At 52.0% G+C, this 22,168-nt stretch overlaps 2 protein-coding genes across 2 annotated transcripts; both read right to left on the bottom strand.

Annotated features, from left to right (window-relative positions):
- Positions 1-5,318: 5,318 nt before the first annotated feature.
- UBOX5 (U-box domain containing 5) lies at positions 5,319-22,163 on the bottom strand. The gene is given in 6 exon segments (XM_066317458.1): positions 5,319-5,651; positions 8,309-8,470; positions 10,901-10,955; positions 10,957-12,078; positions 13,269-13,365; positions 22,094-22,163. Coding segments are annotated over 5 exon segments (1,608 nt in total). The 5' UTR covers positions 13,323-13,365; positions 22,094-22,163; the 3' UTR covers positions 5,319-5,436.
- Positions 15,402-22,157, bottom strand: FASTKD5 (FAST kinase domains 5). Its single transcript, XM_066317457.1, has 2 exons — positions 22,094-22,157; positions 15,402-18,054 (listed from the first exon to the last, which is right to left on the bottom strand). The coding sequence occupies exon 2, from the start codon at positions 18,013-18,015 to the stop codon at positions 15,610-15,612; it is 2,406 nt and encodes an 801-aa protein (XP_066173554.1). The 5' UTR covers positions 18,016-18,054; positions 22,094-22,157; the 3' UTR covers positions 15,402-15,609.
- Positions 22,164-22,168: the final 5 nt, after the last annotated feature.

A 22,168-nucleotide genomic window follows, 5' to 3' on the forward strand; every position in this document is an offset into this window, starting at 1 on the left:
CAGGGGGTGATGTTGATTGGGGATGGAAGTGGATTTTGGGAGGAGTACTGGTTTGGGCATGATTCTGGTTTTGGGTAGATATGGATTCTGGGAAGGGTGCTGGTTCGGGGGGTGAAGCTGGTTTGGGATGGATGTGGGTTGTGGGAGAGGTGCTGGTTTCACAGGGATGCTGATCTGGGAGAAGTGCTAATTTGGGGAGGGATAAGGGTTTAGAAGGTGCTGCTTTAGAGAAGGTTGTTTATTTAGAGGATTCTGATTTGGGATAAATGCTGGTTTGGAAGGATGCAGATTTTGGGAGATGCTGGTTTGGGGAAGGGTGCTGGTTTGGGGGATGTTGGTTTGACTGATGCTGCTCTTGGAGGGGAGACTGGAGGGGAGTGACAGGGTTGGGGATGGGAGAGAACCCCGGGTGCAGAAAAACACCCCAAAAGCCAGGGACTGGGCTGTGGCATCGAGGTCCAGGGCAGGACTGTGTTCCCAAAGATCTATCAGTGCCACTCATGGGTCTCCTGCCTCTTCCCCCTCTTTTCCAAGAAAGCAGAAGGCAGGGAAACCAGTGGGAGAGGGGGATACCTGAAAAAAGGCACCTTTGGTATTGGCACCAGCACACTCGTGTCACCCATGGGCTGTCAAAAACATCTGTACAGGAAAAACACCATCAACAGCCCCTGCCCCATCCAGCCATGAATAATCCTGTTGTTCCCAGATCCCTTTTCCAGCTACACCGAGGGCAACCTCAGCAAAGTGAAACTAGTGTGCAGAAAGGAATCTGCTGCCTGTGAGTATCTGCCCTCTCCTCCCCCCAAAAAATGCTGGGACTGGCTCAAAGTGATCAGGAGGGGTTTGTTTGGGGAGGCTGGACAATGTGAGGGTGCTGCCAGCTGGGGTCCCGCTTCTGGAGTGGTTTTATCTTTTACTCATCTTCACATAAGGTGGGGAATTGAGGCAGGGAACCATAAAGATCAGCCTGGACATCACCTGGGGTGGCTGAACATGTTTTCCCCCTGCCCCTCATTAGTTCCCCTCATTTTCTCCCCCTCATTATCACCCCTTTTCTGCTGGACAAACACTCCAGACCCAGTTAGAGTGAGGAGAATGGAGGTACCCTGGGTGGGGAAGGGGCAGCTCTGCTCGAGCATCCCAAAGGAAACAGTGATCCCACTGCAATCTTCCATGGAAAACCTTTGTGTTTGTTTCAAAGTGCTTTGAAAAGCTCCACAGGAGGCAGGGAGCAATGCTGGAGGGGGCTGAACCCCAGAGCATCATTTTGCCTCCCCCCCCCCCCAAGGGAAACTGAGGCACGCAGAGAAGCATTTTATGGATCAATGCTGGGTGGTCCCAACCTGCTCTCAGCTCCTGCCGTGTGATTTTGGAGCATGGATCGACCCGGGGGGTGACAGTCCTGGACTTTGGGGCTGTTGCTGGGTCACATGAGGGCGATTTCCTCCCCTCCAGGGGGGTGAAGGTGGCCACAGCCCCTGACTCAGCCCTCCCTGGGACCGAAGGAGCGGCGAGTTCCCGAATTTGCCCCGTGACGCTGAATCACCCACGTGGGGCAGCCGTGGGGGATTTAATGACCAACATCATTAGCACCAGCCTCGTTTCCCCGTCCAAACCCATCCCTTCACAGCGGGAGCCCAAACCCACTTACGTTGCAGGGCCGAGGAGGACGCAAAAGCCCTCGGCTGGGAAAACTTTTCTTTTAAAGAACCCCAAATGTCAGCTCTAAATTGGGTGTTACGCGCTCGTGCTCCGTCTCTTCATTACTGTATCGTAAAATTACATTAGCTGGGAACGATCTGCATTCAAATGACTCTGTGTCTGGAATGATAACGCAGGAATATGAGATTAAAATGTAATTATGCTCTTTAAAGTCAAGGAAGGTTAATAAAATGTTTTTCCAAGTTGCAGAGGCTCCACAGCCGCAACGCAGAATCACTTACGGGAATCAAGGGGAGGATGAGGTGGGAACGGGGAGGGGAAAATGGGTAGAAAACACAAAAAAAGGGGATTTTGGAGAGGGAAATATTGGGGTCACCCGGGGTGAGTCATGGGATATGTGATCCCAGGGGTATGGATTTCCCAGGAGTGGCCAGAACCAGCCTTGCCTAGCTGGGATGCTCCCTGGTACCCAGCGTGCTGCTGGGCCCCCATCCCACATCCTGCTCCCAACCGAGGTGTTGGGGCCAGAGTCCTACCCCAAATCCTCCAACACCAGCCCCAAGGTCCCTTCCTGTGTCTCCAGCACCGGATTTGGTCTGCCACGTCCCTGCTCTTCCCCAGGCTCTTCCCCAGGGGATGCCCCTTCCTTAGGGCTGATCTAACAAGGGTGTGGCCGGTGCCAGGGAATTCACCGGGGCGTTGGTGGCTGCCGTCCCTATCCCAGCTCCCCTCGGGAATGAGGGAAATCCCAAAGACCTGACCTGGACTGGGAATGGAGCAGCACCCCCAAATCTGCCGCCTTGCTCAGCCAAAATATGGCCCCAGCTCTTAAAGACGCCAGCAAAGGGGCTGGGGAAGCCAGAGGGGCTCAGCCACGAAGATCATGGAATTTTTGAGGTTGGAAAAGCTCTCCAAGATCACCGAGTCCATCCATTTCCCCAGCATTGCCAAGGCCACCACTGACATGCTCACAAGTGCCACATCCACATGACTTTTAAATCCTTTTAAGGATGGGACCTCCACCACAGCCCTGGGCAGCTGTGCCAGTGTCTGACCATCCTTTCCATGAAGAAACCTTCCCTAATACCCAGCGTGAACCTCCCCCTTCCTTCATTAACAGCAGGAACTTCGTTAGCTCTGGTGCCCCCAGAGAGGTTTGTGAGAGCCCCTTTGGGGGCAGGAGAAGGGATGGAGGTGGTGAAACTTTGCTGCAGCACACAGAGCTCCCAGTGCCAAAGTTTAACCAGGATAAATGAGAGTGACTGCCTTCAATCAGGATTAATCAGAAAAATGGGATGAATTTCACTGATTTGTGCATTCCCTGCCTTTGCCGTGGCTGGAGGGGGATGCAGCAGGGAATGAGAAACTTCTGGAAGATGTCACATGGAGAGGAGGGTCAGGCTGGCAAGGGAGAGGTCCCTGCTCCTGCCTGGGAGCTCTAATGCTCCTCAAATGGATCTGTCACTGTCATCGTGGCCCCGTGGCTGACGGGGGGTTAATGGCTGGGGGGTGGATCCTACACCTCCTCCCCTCACATCATGGATAAAGATGCTCCTCTGCTTCCCTGACAGCTGGAAAACAGTTTTGATGCCTCTTTAAAGGCAGCACAGCCAACGTCAAGATTGGCTGGGGCACTGCTTTGATCATTTCCATGGCCAAATCCATCCTGCTGGGATGTAGACATCACGGCGGGAAGTCACTGACCAGTAAGGGATGGATTTGTCCAAAAAATGCCTGAAGGACAGCATTAGAGGAAATTGCTCAGGCTGCAGTCAATTCCATCCCCCAGCTCCAGGGAGAAGACAGGCTTGGTACTGGGAATAAACTTGCTGCTGACATCCATTTGGGAGCTGATGAGGGATTGCTGTGGGTCCAAGCAGAAGCAGCCGTGGAAATTTCCTGGCTCTGTGTCACCCACCACCTTGGGGTGCAGAGGGTCCTTGCTGCTCACAGGGGTTTCAGTGCCCCGGGATGAGTGAGGGAGATTCACACCCAGCAGGGGCAGGTGGTCCTTCCCTGAGCTCCAAGATGTGGGGGCAGAGGGAAACTCATCCCTGGATGAGTTTCCTGTGTGTCCCAAGAGGGGACACAGCAGGTGAGATGTGCTGCCAAGGGTCCCAGAGGGTTGAGGAGGAAAACCGGGGGATGAAGGTTCAGAGAACCTGCCGTGAGGTGGAGATGAGCCCTGCCCTGAGCAGGGAGGGGGACCTCATGTCCCAACACCATCCCTTCCTTCCAACCCACGCTCCGTGTGGTTCCTGCCCCTCCCTGCAGAATGAAGGGAACCTGGAGATAATTTGGGAGATGGCTCCCACCTGGATCACTGCCCATTGGCAGGACACCACAAGGAACTTTTTGGGCACTGGAGTTCGTCAGAACCGGTGACTTTGGAAGCATCCAAGCTTTGCTAGCTCTGGAGAAGGTGATGGCTCTGGGGATCCAGAGGCAGCCATCCATCTTCCCCCTTCCCTGGGGGAGGTGTGAGAGCTGAATCACCCCGGGATGGCTCACTGCAAACACGACACCACCACTGCAATGGAGCAGATTTACTGCCTCTGAATCGTGGGGCTTTTAGGAATTCTGTGCCTACTTTCTAAGTGTTTATTATTTTAAGACGTGTGATTTTCTATTTTCGCTCAGAATGGAGACGGGCTGTGAGCTCCTGCTGACGCAGACAGGGAGCAGGATCAGTGTGGGGCCAGCACAAAGCCAAGTTTCAGTGCATGAGCAGCTCCCTCCCGTGCCAGGAACACGACAAAGTTGCTCAGGTGCCTTTTGAGAGCAAATAAAGGTGTTACCAAGGTGAGCTGAGTCAGCTGGAGGCTCGTCATGGCCCAGAACACCTATTAGGTGGCACCAGCAGGGGGTTGTAGAGGTGACAAACCCTTTGATGTCACCTTACCCCGGTATGTACAGGACAGAACATATCGAAGTCATTCTTTGGCTTTTTTCTGAGCAGCTCTCTGAAGCCCCCCGGGGGGGCGGGTCTCATCCCTGTGATGCACGAGGCTGCTGCCACAACCCCTCTGAACCCCTGGTCTGCAGCTCCTCTGTGTTGGTTTGGATACTCCAGTCTGTTTCTTTCCTCCTCTGCCAAAAGATGCACTCCACCACATCACTAAGCGCCAGGATGAGACCAGTGAAGAGCCAGAGAGAGAGAACTTGACTTTAAACATTTTATTAAGGCTTAAATGTCTATCAGCCAGCCAGGGCTGGGCTGGTCACACGACATAAACCGAGAGGGTGGGATGGGATGGCTTTTCTACAAGAGTCTGGATGAGCAGGGTGAGATCACTGCCAGCTCCTCACACCTCACATGGCCTCTCACTGTTGATCCCAGGATGAGAGACGCTCCCAGCAGGGAGGGGAGGGTGAGGTGGGGAAGGGGAGGAACTCAGAGGGGCTTTGTGTGTTGTTGTCACTCACAAGGACTTTACCTGCTCCACAACCGGGTGGCTGCTGGTCAAACGTGGTGTGAAACTTGCAGGGGGAAGCTGAGCTGGTCCAAAAGGCACCTGTGCTAAACCTCTGAGCCTCGGGGGCAGTGCTGGAGACCAGTCCTGGATAAATACATATTCCTTGATAAAGAAGCTATGGCTTTTTGTCATCCTTAGGCTCTGGCGCCGCGCTCTAACCCCCCCACCCCCCACTGCTCTGTAAGCACAAGACCGAGTCCTCTCCACTCTCCCGCTCTCCCGGCGGCTCCTCTGGCGGCTCCGTGTGGACACGGGGCACAACAGCAGCTCTTTCTCGTTCTCCTGGCGGCCCCGGGGGTCAGAAGTGAACTCTCCTGACATCGTGCGTGGCCGCCGCCCTCTTGCAGCTCCCGCAGTGGATGGGAGACGCCGGAGCCTTCTGGCCCTCGGCCAGGCAGGGCCGGCACACGAGGTGCCCGCAGGGGAGCTGGTACACGGGCTCCGCCTTGAAGTAGCAGGAGAAGGATTTGCCACAGGATGCACATCCCTGGGTCTGGCTGCTCCTGCCGTGCTCTGCAAATCCACAATCACAGAATCAGCAGGTTGGAAAAAGCTCCAGAGATCATCGAGTCTGGCCTGTGACCCAACACCACCATGTCCAGTCGCTCCTGGTGATTCCACCACCTCCCTGGGCAGCCCCAAACAATGTCTGATCATCCTTTTGTTGGAACCCTGGTCACTGAGAATTTTAGACTTTCTGTGCTGATAGACACTGACCCCCAAGAAAACACTGCATTTGACCTGAGGCCATGGAGAAGGCTACCAAATTTGAATGACAGCATTGGGATTATGGGTGTGTGGTTTGAATAGAAGTGTGTGATATCACATGGTGGAAAACTTAAAGAGTTTTAGAATATAGTAATATATATATAAAGCAAATACAGGATTTAGGGTGCAGGGTAAGTCCTTCTTTTTCACCTTCTTCTTCATGAGTCTGGGTAGTATTTTGTAACTGGATAGAAGAGTCCACATTGTGGGAGTCAACATTGTGGGCCATGGGTGATTGGTTATTGGGTTAGAAGTAGAAAAAAATTTAGGTGTCATTTCTTAATTGGACAGTTTATTCTTAAAAGGCCTTGGAGAGAGAGAGAGAGACATGAGGCCATTTTTAGTTTGTTAGCTTGAAGTTCTGTAGAATTCACTGTTTGTGAGACTGTGATATAGATAAGAATTATCTATAATTTGAGTCCAAACAAGAAATACCACCTCGCACATTTAATCCTGACTCTGGCAAAAAGAATATAAAACGCATCACCCATTCTGTGAAGAAATGCCTCCTCATGTCCAGCCTAAACCTCCCCTGGCACAGCTTGAGAGTATAAAACAAAGGGAGAGGAGAAGTGGGTTAGGCAGGGAATGTGACCTACCCCTTCTGTGCCAGTGCTGCCCAAAGCTGAGGGCCCCAGGTCCTGCAGACTCCCGGCACAGCTGTGACTCAGGACTGTGCCACTTTCCTGTCATTACCACAAGGAAAGGGAACTGTCCAGCTCCTAGGGCAGGGCGTGCTCAGAAAGGGATGGATCACATCAGCACTTGCACCTTTCAGGCTTTTAATTGAGGACAGATGACTGTAAAAAAGGGCTTTTCACTTCTACTGAGACTAAATCATCCTCCCCCTCCTGCTCTTCCGACTGGATTAAAAGCGGCGATTCCCAGGTGGAACAGTTGAGGTGTCACTTTGCATTCCTGTCACACACGACCCATCCAGGGCCACTCAGCTCTCAAACAGCAGCAATTTTAGAGGGGACAGGAAAAAGCTTAAGAGCTGAACGTCACTGTGAAACAGCAAAAGCTGTCTGGGGAGGGGGAGAAAGAGAAAAACAGGCACAGACAGATGGACAGACAGAGAGACAAAGCCCTTCCCAGGGTCACCTGGCCCCTCTGAAGCCCCTTCTCAGCCATGAGCAGGCAGAGCCTCAGCCAGGGGAAGAGAAGCCACGACATGTGGAGGGACATCTGAAGGTTCAATGCTTCCAAGAAATAATTTTTGGAATTTTTTCTCTTGCAAGAAATAATTTAGCCTCTACCAGGCTTTCTGCTTTAACCACCTGCAAATTCTGTGCAGGTCTCTCCCTAAGGCTGAGCTGTCCCTCCTCCCTGCAATTCCCTTACTGTGTTTTGTTCTGTGTTCCATTCCTGCTTTCCTTTTCTCACCTCTCTCCTCGTGATGAGCCAGGACTCCCCGTGCCATCACCTCTGCACTCCAAAGGAATAATTTTGGGAATGCATACACAGCTGGATGAGTGGCTGAGCAGCAGGTGGGAGGCAAACAGTGAGGGCTTGGTAGCCTGGATTACATACACTCAGTCCTGCTGGGATTCTGGGCCCACTCATGGCTGGCTGGCCTGAGATGTTGCTGCTGTGACCTCTTCCTGCTAAGGGCTGGATGTCACACGGTATTTCATAGAATCATGGAATGATTTGGGTTGGAAGGGATCATAACGCCCATCCCATTCCACCCCCTGCCATGGGCAGGGTCACCTCCTACTATCCCAGGTTGCTCCAAGCCCTATCCAGCCTGGCCTTGGACACTTCCAGGGAGCCAGTGGCAGCCACAGCTTCTCTGGGCACCCTGTGCCAGGCCTCCCCATCCTCACAGGGAAGGATTTGTTCCCAATATCCAATCTCACCCTACTCTTCAAGTTTACAAACATTCCCCCTTGCCCAGCCACTACCTGTCTGTACAAAAAGTGACTCTCCGCCTTTTTTGCCAAGGCCCTTTTAAGCATTGGAATTTGCTGGATTTACACCTCTCTTGCAGCATCTCCACACTAGACTCATTCTCCACCCACGTGGCAGCTCCCCAACTTGCTCCACGCAGCTCACAGGCAACACTGAACCATTCAGCCCAAATTGCAGAGCTCTGAGAACAGTCTGAACTAAGCTGGAGCAGGCTGAGCAGTGTGTCCAAGCACAACACATCCCAGATCATCCTTGGGCAGCACAGACAGCATCCCACACCTTGTGGGGGTCAGCAAGGCCTAACCTGCCTCAGTGGGAGAATAAATTAACAAAACTGCTGAGACAGAGGCAAGGATTGTGAAGTAAAGCTTGCTGGAAGACAATGTCGTATTTTTATATGGAATATATAATACTCTGGGCTCTGAACAATGCTCCCTCTTAACCCAGCCCCAGCTCCCAAAGGTGATCCAGAGGTGCCTGTTGCTCACCAAGGACAGTGCCCACGCTCCAGGAACTGCTGCAGCTCCCCTCTCCTGGACCCTGCTGCTGGCTCTTCATCAGCTTGGCTGTGAAGGAGGGCATGGAGCTGAGGGCCGAGGTGAGGGCAGTGTCCAAGCTCTCCGACAGCTTCTGCTCGTGGGACACCAGGTCTGCAAAGGGAAACAGAGACCAGGTCTGCAAAGGGAAAATCAGAGACCAGGTCTGCAAAGGGAAACAGATAAATCAGGTCTGCAAAGGGAAACAGATAAACCAGGTCTGCAAAGGGAAACAGAGACCAGGTCTGCAAAAACAGGAAAAAGATGAAGAAGCAGATTCTGGGAAAAAGAATCTGTGATGCAAACACTGCTTTGGCTCTGGAGGAATTTTAGGAGCCCTGCTGTTTGTTTCATTGAGAGGTGTCTTTTCCCTACCAAGAGCTGGCATTTGGAGTGGAGTGCCTTGTCTCCTTTGGATTCTAGAGGCGGAATGCCCTATGGATTACCACCAGACAGTCATGTGATATCCTAGTGCCAACTTATACAGGATCAGATTCACTTAGGTTGGAAAAGTCTTCCAAGATCATCAAGTCCAACCCTAAACCCAGCACTGCCAAGGCCACCAGTAAATTATGTCCCAAAGTGCCACACCCACATGGCTTTTAAATACCTTCAGGGATGGGCAGCCTGTGGCAGGGCTGGAGGACCCTGAAGGACCATGAAGGAATTTTCCCTAATATCCACCCTAAACCTCTCTCTTGGCACACCCTGAGACCATTTCCTCTTGTTCCCTGGGAACAGAGCCTGACCCCCACCTGGCTGCACCCTCCTTTCATGGAGTTGTAGAAGTCTGCAGGACTGAAAGAGGGCAAAACTCCAAATAACCCAGGAATTTGTTTTCCCCTGAAATCCCAGACACTCCCTCAGCTGGCTCCTGAGGATCCCAGCCCAGTGCTCCCAGCCTTGCTCCATGCGGCTCACGGAGAACATTTAAACCATTAATAAAATCTGTGGGACTTGTTTTTCCCTCTCTGTCCCAGTTCTGAGGCACAGGGCCAGGGCTGGACCCTCCCTGCAGGGCTGCCCTGTGCAGCACCGACGGCGATAATTAAGATGAAGCATTAAGAGAATGTTGTCTGCATCACTAATTCTGTTAAATCCATCTCCCAGAGGAAGTGCTCGCAATTGGTGCTGCACATTTGCTCCACCAAACAAGGCTGACGATCCAGTGAAGCACAAGCTCCGTGGGCTAAGCACTCTGCTTTTATTTATGTATGGACACAGCAGTTTCTGCTCCTGTGGGGCTGGGGCACATCCTAGTGGGAGCTGTCACACACCTCCACAGCCAAAATAACCAAAGATTCCTCCTAAAATCTCTAGGCTGAGGGATCAGAGCAGAAATGTGCAGTCTGACTTCTCCCTACTCTTCCTGGCACCACCTGACATCAATTACTTTCAGATGAAGAATTTGTTTCAAATCCAACAGCCACCTGAGCTTTGTCCTCAAAACGTTTTTGGGCAGACTGGGAGAAGGGTGAAGGCAGTGACAGGTCCCAGCAGCTCTGGGTCACCATTTGACACGTCACAGAGCACTGGGTTTGAGCAGACCAGGAAACTGGGCTTACCTGCCTAGAGAGCCGACCATGAAATACCCACACACCTGGATTTACACCCTTTGTCCTCAGGTGCCACATCCACATGGCTTTTAAATCCCTCCAGGGATGGGAACTCCACCACTGCCCTGGGCAGCTGTGCCAGGGCTGGACAACCCTTTCTGTGAAGGAATTGTTCCCAATATCCAATCTAACCCTCCCCTGGTGCACCCCTTGTTCCCTCCTGTCCCTGTTCCCTGGCAGAAGAGCCTGACCCCCACCTGGCTCCGCCCTCCTTTCAGGGAGTTGTTGAGAACAACAAGGTCTCAAGAACTCTCACCTGAGCTTCCTTTTCTCCAGATCTGCAGCACATTTTGCATTCCCAGCACTGTTGTTACTACATCACTGGGAAAAGGATCGATGAAGGGAAACCAGCATCCATTCTCTTCCCCTGCAGCCACAAGTCACATTCCTTGTCTAATTTAGCCTCTCCCAGGTTTTCTGCTTTAACCACCTGCAAATTCTGTGCAAGGCTCTCCCAGGCTGAGCTGTCCCTCCTTCCTGCAATTCCCTTGCTGTGGTTTGTTCTGTGTCCTATTCCTGCTTTCCTTCTCGCCTCCCTTCCTCGTGATGAGCCAGGACTCCCTGTGACATCATCACTGCACCACTAGACATTTCTTTTCCTATTTTTGCAGGACACAATAAATCCCCCTGGATAAAGAAACTTCCAGCCAGGGAGGTGAGAAAAATATTGTCTCCACGTGGGAGGAAAAGAAAGGAAATCCAAACTTAAAGGGGAACAGGGTGACCCGAGCAAACAAGGGCTGTGAAACACTGAACAGGGAGCACAGGAGGTGGATGAAATGACCCAGCTCCACCACACCTATCAACAGCCTGGAAGCTTTCTAGAGGTGTGATGAGAACTTGTACTGGATTTGTTCTGATTTGAAACCCCAGCCTGGGGCTGTCCCAACATTCAAGGAACAGAGGTGACTTGGGGGAGCCACAATACCTGTGGAACAGTCCATCTGGATCAAGTGGGAGTCACTGTCAGTTTTCATTTTTTTTAGCACTGTTCTCTGAGGTAGCTGTGACAAGTAAGTTTGTAGCAGAAAAATAGGGCGGCTGCAGGGAGCCCTGATCCATGCAGTCCATTTTCCTTTTCAGAGAAGACATGGTGATGGAGGAGGGCACCAGGCTCTCTGAGGCATGAGCCCTCCCCAGCAGGTTGGTGCCAGGGATGCTGTGCTGCAGCAGGAAGTGGTCTATTCTGGCCTTGAGGGTGGGGTGAGGTAGGGGCTGTGAGTGCTGGCTGAAGGCCACCCCCGTGAAGGGATCACTGGGAACACGGCCCCAAGACGCCTCGCTCCGGTTGCATTTCTCCAGGGTGGTCTGGTCAATCACTTTCCCAGAGGGCAGGAGCATGGGTAAAGTCATGATCTCCAGAGTGATGGGGTCCAGGAATTCTTCAGGGATGTCTTGGACGACATCCACCAGCTTGTGCAGGGTCTGCTGCTCGTTGGCACTGAAGGGGACACAGTCGCTCTCCATCGGCGTCCAGGGCTCCGGCTTGACGCTGCCGATGTCCTGGGCCATGAACTGGGAGGCCACCTGGAAGACGCCCTCGATCACCTCCTGTGGGCAGGACTTGGCAGGTTGTCCCCACACCTCCAGCCTCTTGATGCTGGGCAGGCCGCCCCCGGCCACGTGGGTGATGCAGATTTTAAGGTGGGACACATTGCTGAGTGAGGCCGGTCCTTTGTTCCAGAGATCTTGGGACACCGAGCCGGGGTAGGAGAAGACATTTTCCATCTGATGGAAGGGAGGCCTCGGCTTAAAGCCTCTGTGGCCAAAAGTCACTTTGCTCTGATTTTTTAAGACAGCTTTGCCCACCAGGGTGAAGGTGTCCTTGTCCGACACAGGCTGCCCGGCCAGACCTGAGCACTGCCCCTCAGGGCTCTGCCAAGAGGTTTTGTTGCATGAGGTAGAGGTGTAAATTTCCAACCCGGAGAAGGTCTGGTAGCCCCCAGAGGAGATGTCGATGTTGATCCTGCAGATCTCGATGTTGAAGGGGAAGGAGATGGTGACGTGCACCGGGGGTTTGATGAAGTACTCGCTGCGGAAGCCGCGGTTCCTCCTGGCCAGGTCCTCAGAGATCAGGTTCTCCACCTCGTAGCCATCGGCAGAGATCTGCGTGCCAGCACAGAACTGGAGTCAGTTGGGAGCAAGGAAATACAGGCAAAGCCAATTCCACCAGCCTTTCCAGGGATTCTCAGGATGATGTCAGCCAGGAGCCAAGGCTGAGGTTTATGTGCAGCTCAGGCCAGGCAGGAGATCCCTGCTGTAAATGCAGACCCATTTCCACCCTCCTCCAGCCACGTGCTCCCATCCCCTCTTCCTGCACCCTCTGTCACCATGTGCAGACCTGATTTAACTGCTGGAAGAGTGGAAAATTGGGATAATTCGTGGTTTTGGCTGGCTCAGTGAAATAAATCAAGGAGGAGAGGGTGGCTGGGAGCAGAGGATGAGTGTGGGGGAGATGGGAGTCTCCTCTTTCAGTCTCCCTTTTCAGGTAGGAGTTTCCTGATTTTCTTTGTGCCTACTTATCCATGTGGCAATGCACAGTTACAGGATCCCAGAGGAACTCTGGATGTGAATCAGCCTCTGGGAGCCACCCCATCCCAGCCTGAGGGAGATTCATCAAACCAGGCTGGGGTTGGTTTGGAACATCCAAACCCACCATCTGCTCTACTCCTGGGCAAACTGATTCAACCCATTCACTTTCCTGGAAGCCCCAGGCCATGAGAAATCTGCAGCCCTTGCTGAATGGACAAACAAAAAAGAGGAAAATCTATTTATTCCACCTGTTTAATATGGTATTGATCACGACAATCACACCAAACCACTGTGGCATGGCTGGGTCTCTCCATAGAAAATTCCAGCACTGCTGCTTTTGCAGCATAGTCTTTTACAAAGCCAAGGCTGTCCTGGATTTTGGGGTGGAAACTTAGAATTAAAAAATAGATTTGAATGAAAACTGAGTTTTTTAAAGAGATTCTGATATGCTGAGTGAAACCAGAAATATTTGGAAAGTAACTTCAGCAAATATTATCAAGAGCTATGTGTTCCAAGGGGCAGAGGGAAGGCTGGAATATTGCAATGGAAAAGGGACCTCAAGCCAAAGAACTTATACCTGGAAGTACATAATGCTGTCTGGTTATGAGATCCTGCAAAATTAGGGCTTTTCCCTGCAATATTTAGTGTGTGCCACGTCAGAGCAGTGATGCTGATTATCCCACAGCAGCAGTGAACAAGCTTCCCCCCAGGATAATTCCACCTAATCCCTCCCACTCCCCAAAACCCCCTCATCAACATTTTACCTTGTTGCAGTGAATTCTTGGCTTGAACTGTGGGAGACAGATGTTTATTACCATCTTGGCAGCTGGAGAGAGGTCACTTGCTGAGCATCAGAGTCAGCTTGGAAAATAAAAATTAAAAATAAAAGAAGTGAATATCCACAAGCAGTGAAAGGATCTTGTGTTTTAGGTGAGTTACAAGCTTGGGAATTCCTAAAATGCAGCTCAGATCTGAGTCCAGGAGGTGAAGCCAATATAAACTCAAATGAATGTGGTGGAGAGATGAGATTGAGAGAAAAAAAAAATCACATTAATATTAATTAGTGAACCTGTGGAGAAAAATCAAAGAGAAAATGCCTATTTTAACTAAAACCACCTATGAACAGACCAGCAATTAGATCTGAAGGTTTATCAAAGATGCAGGCGTTTTGTAGGTGTAGAAAAGCACCAGCACAGCACAGGAGGCTGTCACAGTGAGTCAAGATTAAGCACAAATATTAATAATTGGTGTTAAATAATTCCAAGGGAGCAGAGGGCACGGAATAGCTCTGAGGGAGATGTCTGACATGTGAACACCAAATTCTTCTGCTAGCATTCATTAAAGAAACTCAAGTGAACACACCTTCTTTCCCATCGAAAAAAAAGTGACTGGAATTGGCTCTCTCAGAAACGTTTTAAGAATGAAATTATCTGCGAGGTGAGAGCTTTAACCTCATGTTAACCCCAGCTTTAAAATGTCACCACCCTGGACAACCTTGCAAATCAAGGACTCGCTGCCTCCAAGAACAAGCAGCTCTAATGATTTTCCACTGATCTGTTGGTTCAGCCCAAATGAAATTTGCCTTCTGGGGGCACGTTGGAAAGGCAGAGTTAATGAGCTCCCTGTGCTGCATCTGCAAGGAGAAAGGTAGAATTCAAGGCACAAATCCCACGGATAAAACCCAACCCAACACAGAATTCACACCTGCAGAGAGCAGAGTTTGGTTACAATGCCTTGAATGAAGCAGGTGTGAGCCTTGTAAGAGGAACAGCCAGGTGGGCAGCATTTCTACCCTAAAATTTGGTTTGACAGCCATGAGGAGCAATTCCTGCTCATGAAGGAGCGGGACAAGCACGCACCAACTCTGCTCCAACACAACTTTCCTGGCTTTCTGAGTCTGAGAGGTTTCAAGAGCTGGGCTGCCAGTGAGGAACTGTTTAAACTGGTCTGACTTTTGGCACTCATTTCCTGTAGGAGACTGACAGCACAACTACAGGCTGTGCCTCAAAACTGCTCTTTCTGGCTCATTTTGAACCAAAATGAATTTACCAAGCGGTAAATTCACTTGGTCCTCAGCACTGGTGTTGTGAAGAGTGGCAAACCAACTCTCCTTGCTCCCTTCCTTGGGAAAGCTCAATATACTCCCCCATTCTATCTCTCCACTCTTTCCTGGGCTGAAGACTTCTCCTGCAACATGAGGAGCTCTGTTATGGGTATTTTATAGGATCTTCCCCTACTTATTTGTGACCCTGACAGAAAGAACTCAGGTTAATTTTTCCAGTCTCAATATCTCACTAAGAAAACGGATTATTCTGCATTTCCAAGTCACTGCACTCCCTTTTGCTGAAAGACTCTGCTACAAAAGCTGAGTCACTGAGTCGCTTTTACCCATGGCTGGGGTTCTTTTCCTCTCTCTTCCGTGTGTGCCTTCCCTAAGGTGAACAAAGATCTTTGGACTGAGGCAGCAAAACACAGACGAGAAAAAAATTCTCAGTACTTTTGGACAAGGAATTTTTAACCAGACTGTCTGGAGTTTGTCACCACAACTTTTTCTGGTGTCTTCTGTGGGACTACAGAGCTGCTGCCATAAGGAACATGCATCGTGGACACCACATAAAGTCCTTGGAGCATGAAATGAATGTCCGGAGGTCAGAGTACCCCAACCCTCAGTGCCACTCAGTATTCACATTCCATCCTAAAGGAGAAACCCAGGCTGTGCTCTCAGCTCTAGCCCCATGGGGACGGAAACATGAGGACACCACTGGGTGTGTTCCTGGAACCCAGCTCAGCCTCATGACTAAATATCCTCTGTTCCTGCTCTCACAGAGGCACCAAATCCAACCTGTTCCACCTAATCCTCTGTTTAGGACAGAGAAAGAAGCAATCACAGAGAAAAATGAATCATTAGAAGGTTTTATTTGTGGTGGAAGCATCTGAGGATCCATGTACAAAAGGAAGAGCATGGGAAGTACAGATGTCACCAGAGCAGGAACGGTCACACAGAGCAGCTGCCAAAAACTGAGCCAAACCCCCAGAGACCATTCCACCCAGTACCCAGCCACTGGGAGATGCACTGGGGAAGCTCTGGGCAAGCCCTTGCCCCTACTAGCCAGCCTTGGGGAGCAGTGCTGGGCAGAACACTTTGTAGTGGAGGTAGCTGAGCTTCTCGGAGCGTGTGCGCTTGAGCAGAGGGAACCATTCCCAGAAGGGAATCTCCACCACCACGTAGCCCAGCAGCCGCAGCTGCCGCCGCTTCAGGCAGTGCAGCCCCAGCAGCCGCCTGGAGCCATAGCAGAAGTGGTTCCTGTTGGACACCTGCAGTGCCAGCCTTACTTCCCAAGGCTGCCACTGCCCTGGTTTAGGCCCAACCTGTGATGTGGCACCTGCAGGAAGGGCTCCACCCAGGCATGGCGTTCCTGCAGCGTCCCCTCGCTCCTGTCCGGGAATCCTGGCTTCATTCCCCACTTCCGTTGGACTCTGGTTATGAGCTCGCCCCTGTATGAGCTGAGACATTAAATCATCTGTCAGACTAACTCCCACGCCTTTCAGCTTCTTGGCTGTCACAGGATCCTTGAAGTTGAAAGGGATGGGATGTCCATCCGCGGCCAAACGCACCTCCAGGTCGCTGGACCTGGTGTGGGGCAGGATCATGTGGTTCTTCACATACTCAGGGCCTCCCAGCATGCTCTCGAGGAGGGATGTGGCTTCTACAATTTCAGGCCTGATGTAGATTTCCCGCTCTGCAAAGCTTGAAACCATCTCAGTGAACTCCTGGCAAAGCTGAGGTGGGAGGCGGCTGCCTCGGTAGGTCGGGCACTCGATTTCAACGCTCTTACCAAGAGTGAACAGATCCTTGTTGAGCTCATATTTGCTACCTCTGGTTTTCCGGACAAACTCCTCCCTCAAAGCAAAGTCTATCAGCTCCTCTGGGAATCGTTTGACAAATGCCAGGCCAAGCAGAGCAGTCAGGAGATGCTCTGGAAACTTGCTAAACTCATGGAGTTTTGTATGCAGTTGCTTTATCAGGCTGGAATAAAACTCCTCCTCGTTCGGAGGTTCATAGTCCAGGCAACCAAACGACCACAGGAATTTGGCAGCATCCTTGCTCCGGCAGTAAGACACCTTGGAAGGCAATGAGGTAGCTACAGCAGCCAAAACATCCTCGTCAAAGAAGTGCAGGGATGAATAGGTGAGAGTGATGTGCATGATGCCCTGGATGTTTGTGGCAGGAATTCGAGCAGGAATCACCTTCCCGAGCTCCCTCATGAGGGGCAGGTGGTCCATGCGGGTGTAGCGGAGCATCTTGAGCACGTTCACCAAGGCGTAGGTGCTGATGTCCTCCATCTGCAGGGCCACCCTGTCTGCAATCCTCCTCATGACGTGGTCAGAAATCCCACTGAGGGACTTGAAGAGCCCCAAGCAGATAGCACCCAGCTCCTCCAAGGTGAAGGCGTCCAAGTGCTTCAGGATCGTGCTCTCCACCTTCTGCGCCAAGTCTGTGGGCGGCCTCCGGCCTTCCCCGATGATGTAAAGGAGCTGCACAAACTGGGGCAAGGTGAGGTCCTGCCAGTGCAGGTTGGCATAGCTGAACAGAATGCCCAGGTAGGAGGGCACGCTGCGGTCCAGGCAGCGCCAGCAATCCGCCACCAGCAGCAGCTGCTCCAGGCCCATGTCCCATGCCCGCCGGCAGAACTCGGCCTCGCACGCGTTGAGCAGGGGGTGGGAGGCTGGCACGGCCAAAGGGACACAAGCCTTTAAAATCTGGATGAGATCTGGGGTACTGAACAGCCTGATGGCCGTGACAGCACAGTGACACAGGGCACTGAACCTGGGGTCTGACACCAGCACCATGCGTCGCTCTGCTGGCAAATGGCTCAGCTTGAAGAAATAATCCGTGAGAATTCCCGGGCTGCCCTCACACCCGGCCACACTCTGTAAAATCGAGTCCCCTTCCTCTGCAGGGAGGGTCTGTGCTGGCTCAGCGCTGTCACAGCTGAGAGATCTGTACTCAGGCCTCCCCTTCTGGAACATGCGGGGGTCCTCCTTGGAGTTGTGCAGTTCCTGTTTTTCCTTCTCTGCTTCCTCCTTGTGCAGCGTGGCCAGGATGGTGTGCTCCAGGAACGTGCTGGACTTGGCCTTGGGCAGGGCATTCCTGACGGGTGGCAAAGCTTGGGAAGAGGCAGTGGGGAATGTCTGCAGAGCCTGCGCAGCGCCAGGGCCAGTGAAGGTGTCACCGAGGGCCTGGCTGCTGTCCCTATCCACATGCTGCTGGGAGCCAGCCCTGCCTTTGGCATAGGCAGCTGGATTATACAACACCCTGTAGTCCTGTGGCTTCAGCAGCTGGATTGTAGCCCCGGATTCGGTCCCAGTCTTGGCTGCTCTTGGCTTATCTCCTGGCTTTTCCTTCTTGCCTTTGCTGCTGCCACACTCGGCCTTGCGCTTGGCTGTGGTGGAAAACGCTGTCACCCTGCTCAGCCCGGGCAATCTTCGGCACATTAGCACCGTAGCCATGGATCTCAACTTATTGAGGCTCAGAGCTGCTTCCAGGTACTGAAAAAAGGGCAGACGGAGAGTGAGTGGCCTCCACCTCGCAGGCAGCACGTTCTAGTCAATCCTTTACACTACCCAAAGGGAGGAGTTGCTGGTGCCTCCCCTGGCCAGGGCAGCTGGGTTCCTGCAAAGCCACTATGGAATGTCACCTCATGCAAAGATGCCTCAGGATGAGCACCCAGGTGACCTGGGGATGGAGTAGAAGGCAGTCAAGCATGACCTGCTGCTCAGAAGACACAAGAAACCTGGCACAGACTAGGAGAGTTAAGAAAAAAAAAAAACATCATTTTTTTCATTTTAAGAGACCCAAGCTGCTTTTCTTTCATTCTGAACAATGAAAATATGTTTTTGCAGAAGAACTGCAGCTTCAAGAGGCTTTATGTGTTCAGACAGAGCATTCTGCTGCTTTGGTCATGGTGGTCTGAATCACTGACCACCACCTGAGAAGTTGTCCAAATATCCAGGGTGCCACACTGCCCTTTCCACCTGGAGACAGGATGTGGAGCAAAATCTCCACAGAACAAGTGCAGAGACTGAAAACTGGCCCAAAACCCGCAGATGGAAGTTGGAGGAATGAAGAAACATGGCCAGAGTGAAGTGGGGGAAGAGCAGGGAAGAAATAACACAAATCACTATGTGATGCTACATCCCAGGCTGAGAACCAGGAAGAACAGAGCTTTAAGCTTCAGATTTGAGAACATTTCCCAGAGTTTAAGGGTACAGGAGGCTTAAAAATGGCTGGTGCCTTCCTAACTCCTGCCTGAAGCAGCTCCAGCTCAGAGGGTGAGGATGAGAAATCCGTAGGAGTCCAGCTGGGTGCTGCCAGCCTGCACGGGCTGCCAAACCAGCCCTGTTTACCACGACTCAGATGCTGATCAAAAAAAACCAATGCACCAGGTCAGATTTTTCTCTCAAATCCTTATCCCACCCAAATATCCATCACACAGTTGTTATCCACTTCCTTAAAATCCCTTGTACCACATGGAGCTGGGCAATCAGGAAAGCCAAAGCCTGGCAGAGATGCTGCCACTGCAACACACTCTGTGCTCCCCACATGGGGAAATAAATCCTCATGGACACTCCTTGGAGCTCTGCCTGTATCCATGGCATCCTGATCAGGGATGGAGTAAGATGTGGGATCAGCACAGGCAAACTCAGTCTTGCAGCAGCAAAACGGGCACTTTGGGGCAGAAGAGGTGGGTTTGGGGTGTGTGAGCAGGACAGAAGGATGGGGGCTCACATGCAGCTCTGGCTGAGCATAAACTAGATTTTTTTTTTTTTTTTTTTTTGGTGTATAAGGATCCCCACATCTCCCACGATCCAGGGACACCTTCCACTATCCCAGGTTGCTCCAAGCCTTATTCAACCTGGCCTTGGGACACCCACTGCTTCTCTGGGCAACCCACTCCACTGAAGCAGATGAGGACATCTGACATCCTGTGCTCCATGGACAGAGCTTGGAGGCAGCAAACACCAGCCAGAGGGATGAGAAGCTGCTGGAGCAAAAACCACCCCAGCATAAGAGGTGAAAAAACCAACTGGGCTGGAGACCAAGAGGCTCTGGGGGGGGTTGCAGGGAAGGAAAGGCAAACCGAAACGTGGATTTGTGGGGAGAGCCATCCAAGGAGGAGGGTACAAGAGAGGCCACTGTGTTTTTAGGATGATAAATAAATATTGTGAGCTGCTAAACAGCCCACTGGGCACTTTATCTGTATCTCCAAACATCCTGAGGCAGTCCCAGGAGCAGATCAGGCTCTGTCCCACAGACCCCAGGCTGTTACAAGGCTGTAACTGTCTCATCCTAGCATGAGAAGCCAAATTGTGCCAGGCAGGAGAGACTCTGCCCCTTCCTGCCTATCTGAGGAGCAGGGAAAGGAAAAGCCTCTTCATAAGCTGGACAGGAAAACCCAAGCCAAGAGCTAGATTTCAAAGATCTCCTGTTCAGCTCAAGGGAATGTCTGATAAAATGATCATTCCTGGTTCTGCTGGTTGTGGTGTCCAGCCTGAAGTGGCCACAGGTGACAAGGCTCAGACTGCACCTGCCTGGGGGAAAGAGAAATCTCTTCCAACATCTCCTCCTCCAGCACCTCACAGAGCTTGGACCATTAAGAGGGGTTGGATCATGCTCCAAAAATCATCTTGACCAAGAGGAGGTTTATCCAGGCAAGGCCTTCCCAGCGATTTCCTCATCTGACTCGACTTCTGAGCGTCTTTGTCTACTTCTTCTGCTAACAAAACCCAGGTTATTTATATAAACCAACTTCTCTCTGCTGTGAAAGGTGATACTCCCCAGGAAATCCAGCACTACTGCTCTCAGAACCCCTCCCAGCAACAACAGCCCCACTTCAAAGTCAGGGAATCAAAGCCCCGGTGAAGGCTCCGAAGGCGAGCGCCGTGTGCTGCTAAGAATATCCTCCACGGATTGACTGTGGAGCTGTGACACATTTGGGAATCCAGGCAGCAGAGAGATTGCTTCTCTCCTCCTTTGCTCCAAATCCAGCAAAAAAGAGGAGACCACGCACAGCAGGGCGAGGCTGGGATGGGACAAGACAGTTCCACGCACCCTCAAGGGCAATGGGCTGCTCCAAGTGATTTTTCCATAATTTCCCTCACCCCTGGCCCAAATCTTTGTAATCTTTCCAGTTTCCACCCCAGATCCGTTCCAACTCCACCGACACCTTCCCTGGATTTGCCTCTCTTCACCTTGAGCAATCGGCCTTCCTTCCCCCTCCCACTTCACATCCCAACACAGCCAAACTCCTTCCCACCTCTGGCAGGTCTCTCCAGAATTTTCACTTCCAGCAGCTCCAAGGAGCTAGGGACTTTTGGAGCTGGGCCCTGCAGGCTGGGAATGCCCTATGAGGAGCTGCTCAGGCATGGAAACACCTCTGTTTAAGTGTCACAGCTGAGCATCCCTACACACCTGGAAAAAAACATTCCCAGAGGGATGTCAGCCACCCCAGGGGCTCAGCCCTGTGGAAGGGACAGTTCATGCATCTCAAAATGCTGTCAGGGCTTTTGATCCCTCAGGAACACTCAGAGGGGCTTTTGGAATCCTTGTGCTTCCACAGATGACCAAAGGGCAGAGGGAATCTCCTGGGGAGGTGTGAGGAATGAACAGGGTATGAAATGTTTGGGATAAAACAACTCCTTTTGGCCAACACGCTAAAGTGAACTCTTGTGCCTGGGCTGGAGAGGAGAGCAACAGAAAAGGGATTTTATTCCCCCAACAGGTAATGATGTCAGAGTGTGAAATTGTCACTTTTTGGGTTGCTTGTGCTTTTTCCTTCTCTTTTGAGATCACAGAATGGTTTGGGTGGGAAAGGATTTAAAATTCATCTCATTCCACCCCCCTGCCATGGGCAGGGACACATTCCACTAGCCCAGGCTGCTCCAAGCCCCAGTGTCCAACCTGGCTTTGGACATTTCCAGGGATCCATGAGCAGCCACAGCTGCTCTGGGCACCCTGTGCCAGGGTCTCACCACCCTCACAGGGAAGAATTCCTTCCCAAAATCCCATCCAGCCTTGCCCTCTGGCAGTGGGAAGCCATTCCCTGTGTCCTGTCACTCCTTCCCTTGTCCCCAGTCCCTCTCCAGCTCTCCTGGAGCCCTTTTAGGCCCTGGCTCTGAGGTCCCCTGGAGCCTTCCCTCCTCCAGGTGAGCACCCCCAGCTCTCCCAGCCTAGCTCCAGAGCAGAGGGGGTCCAGCCCTCGCAGCATTTCCATGCAATTTCTTCCTCCCGGGGCTGCAAGGCAGAACCTTACAGGGCTGGACTGAAAGCCCCAGTCCCGCTACTCACCCCTATGGCTGCACCTACAGATACATAACACATAAATATAAATATATATACACAGACCTATATATCCACATATATACATATACGTGTAGAGGGCAATGCAGCTCAGGGCAGAACGAGGGCGGCTCCGCCGGCTGAGGGGGTGGCTCGGGCAGCGGGCAGAGAACGGGGACAAGAGAAGAGGAAAGGGAACGGGGATGAGAAAGTGAAAGGGAATGGGCACGGGAAGGGGCCGGAACTCACCGAGACCGCTCCAGCGCCGCCACCACCGCCGCCTCCTGCCCCCTTCGCCTCCTCCCGCCGCTTCCGGTCGCGCGC

The sequence above is a fragment of the Sylvia atricapilla genome, chromosome 4, assembly GCF_009819655.1.
Source record: "Sylvia atricapilla isolate bSylAtr1 chromosome 4, bSylAtr1.pri, whole genome shotgun sequence".
NCBI lineage: Eukaryota > Metazoa > Chordata > Aves > Passeriformes > Sylviidae > Sylvia > Sylvia atricapilla.

Coding starts and splice junctions, on each gene's coding strand:
- FASTKD5 (XM_066317457.1), bottom strand. CDS start 18,015: ATGGCTACGGTGCTAATGTGCCGAAGATTGCCCGGGCTGAGCAGGGTG.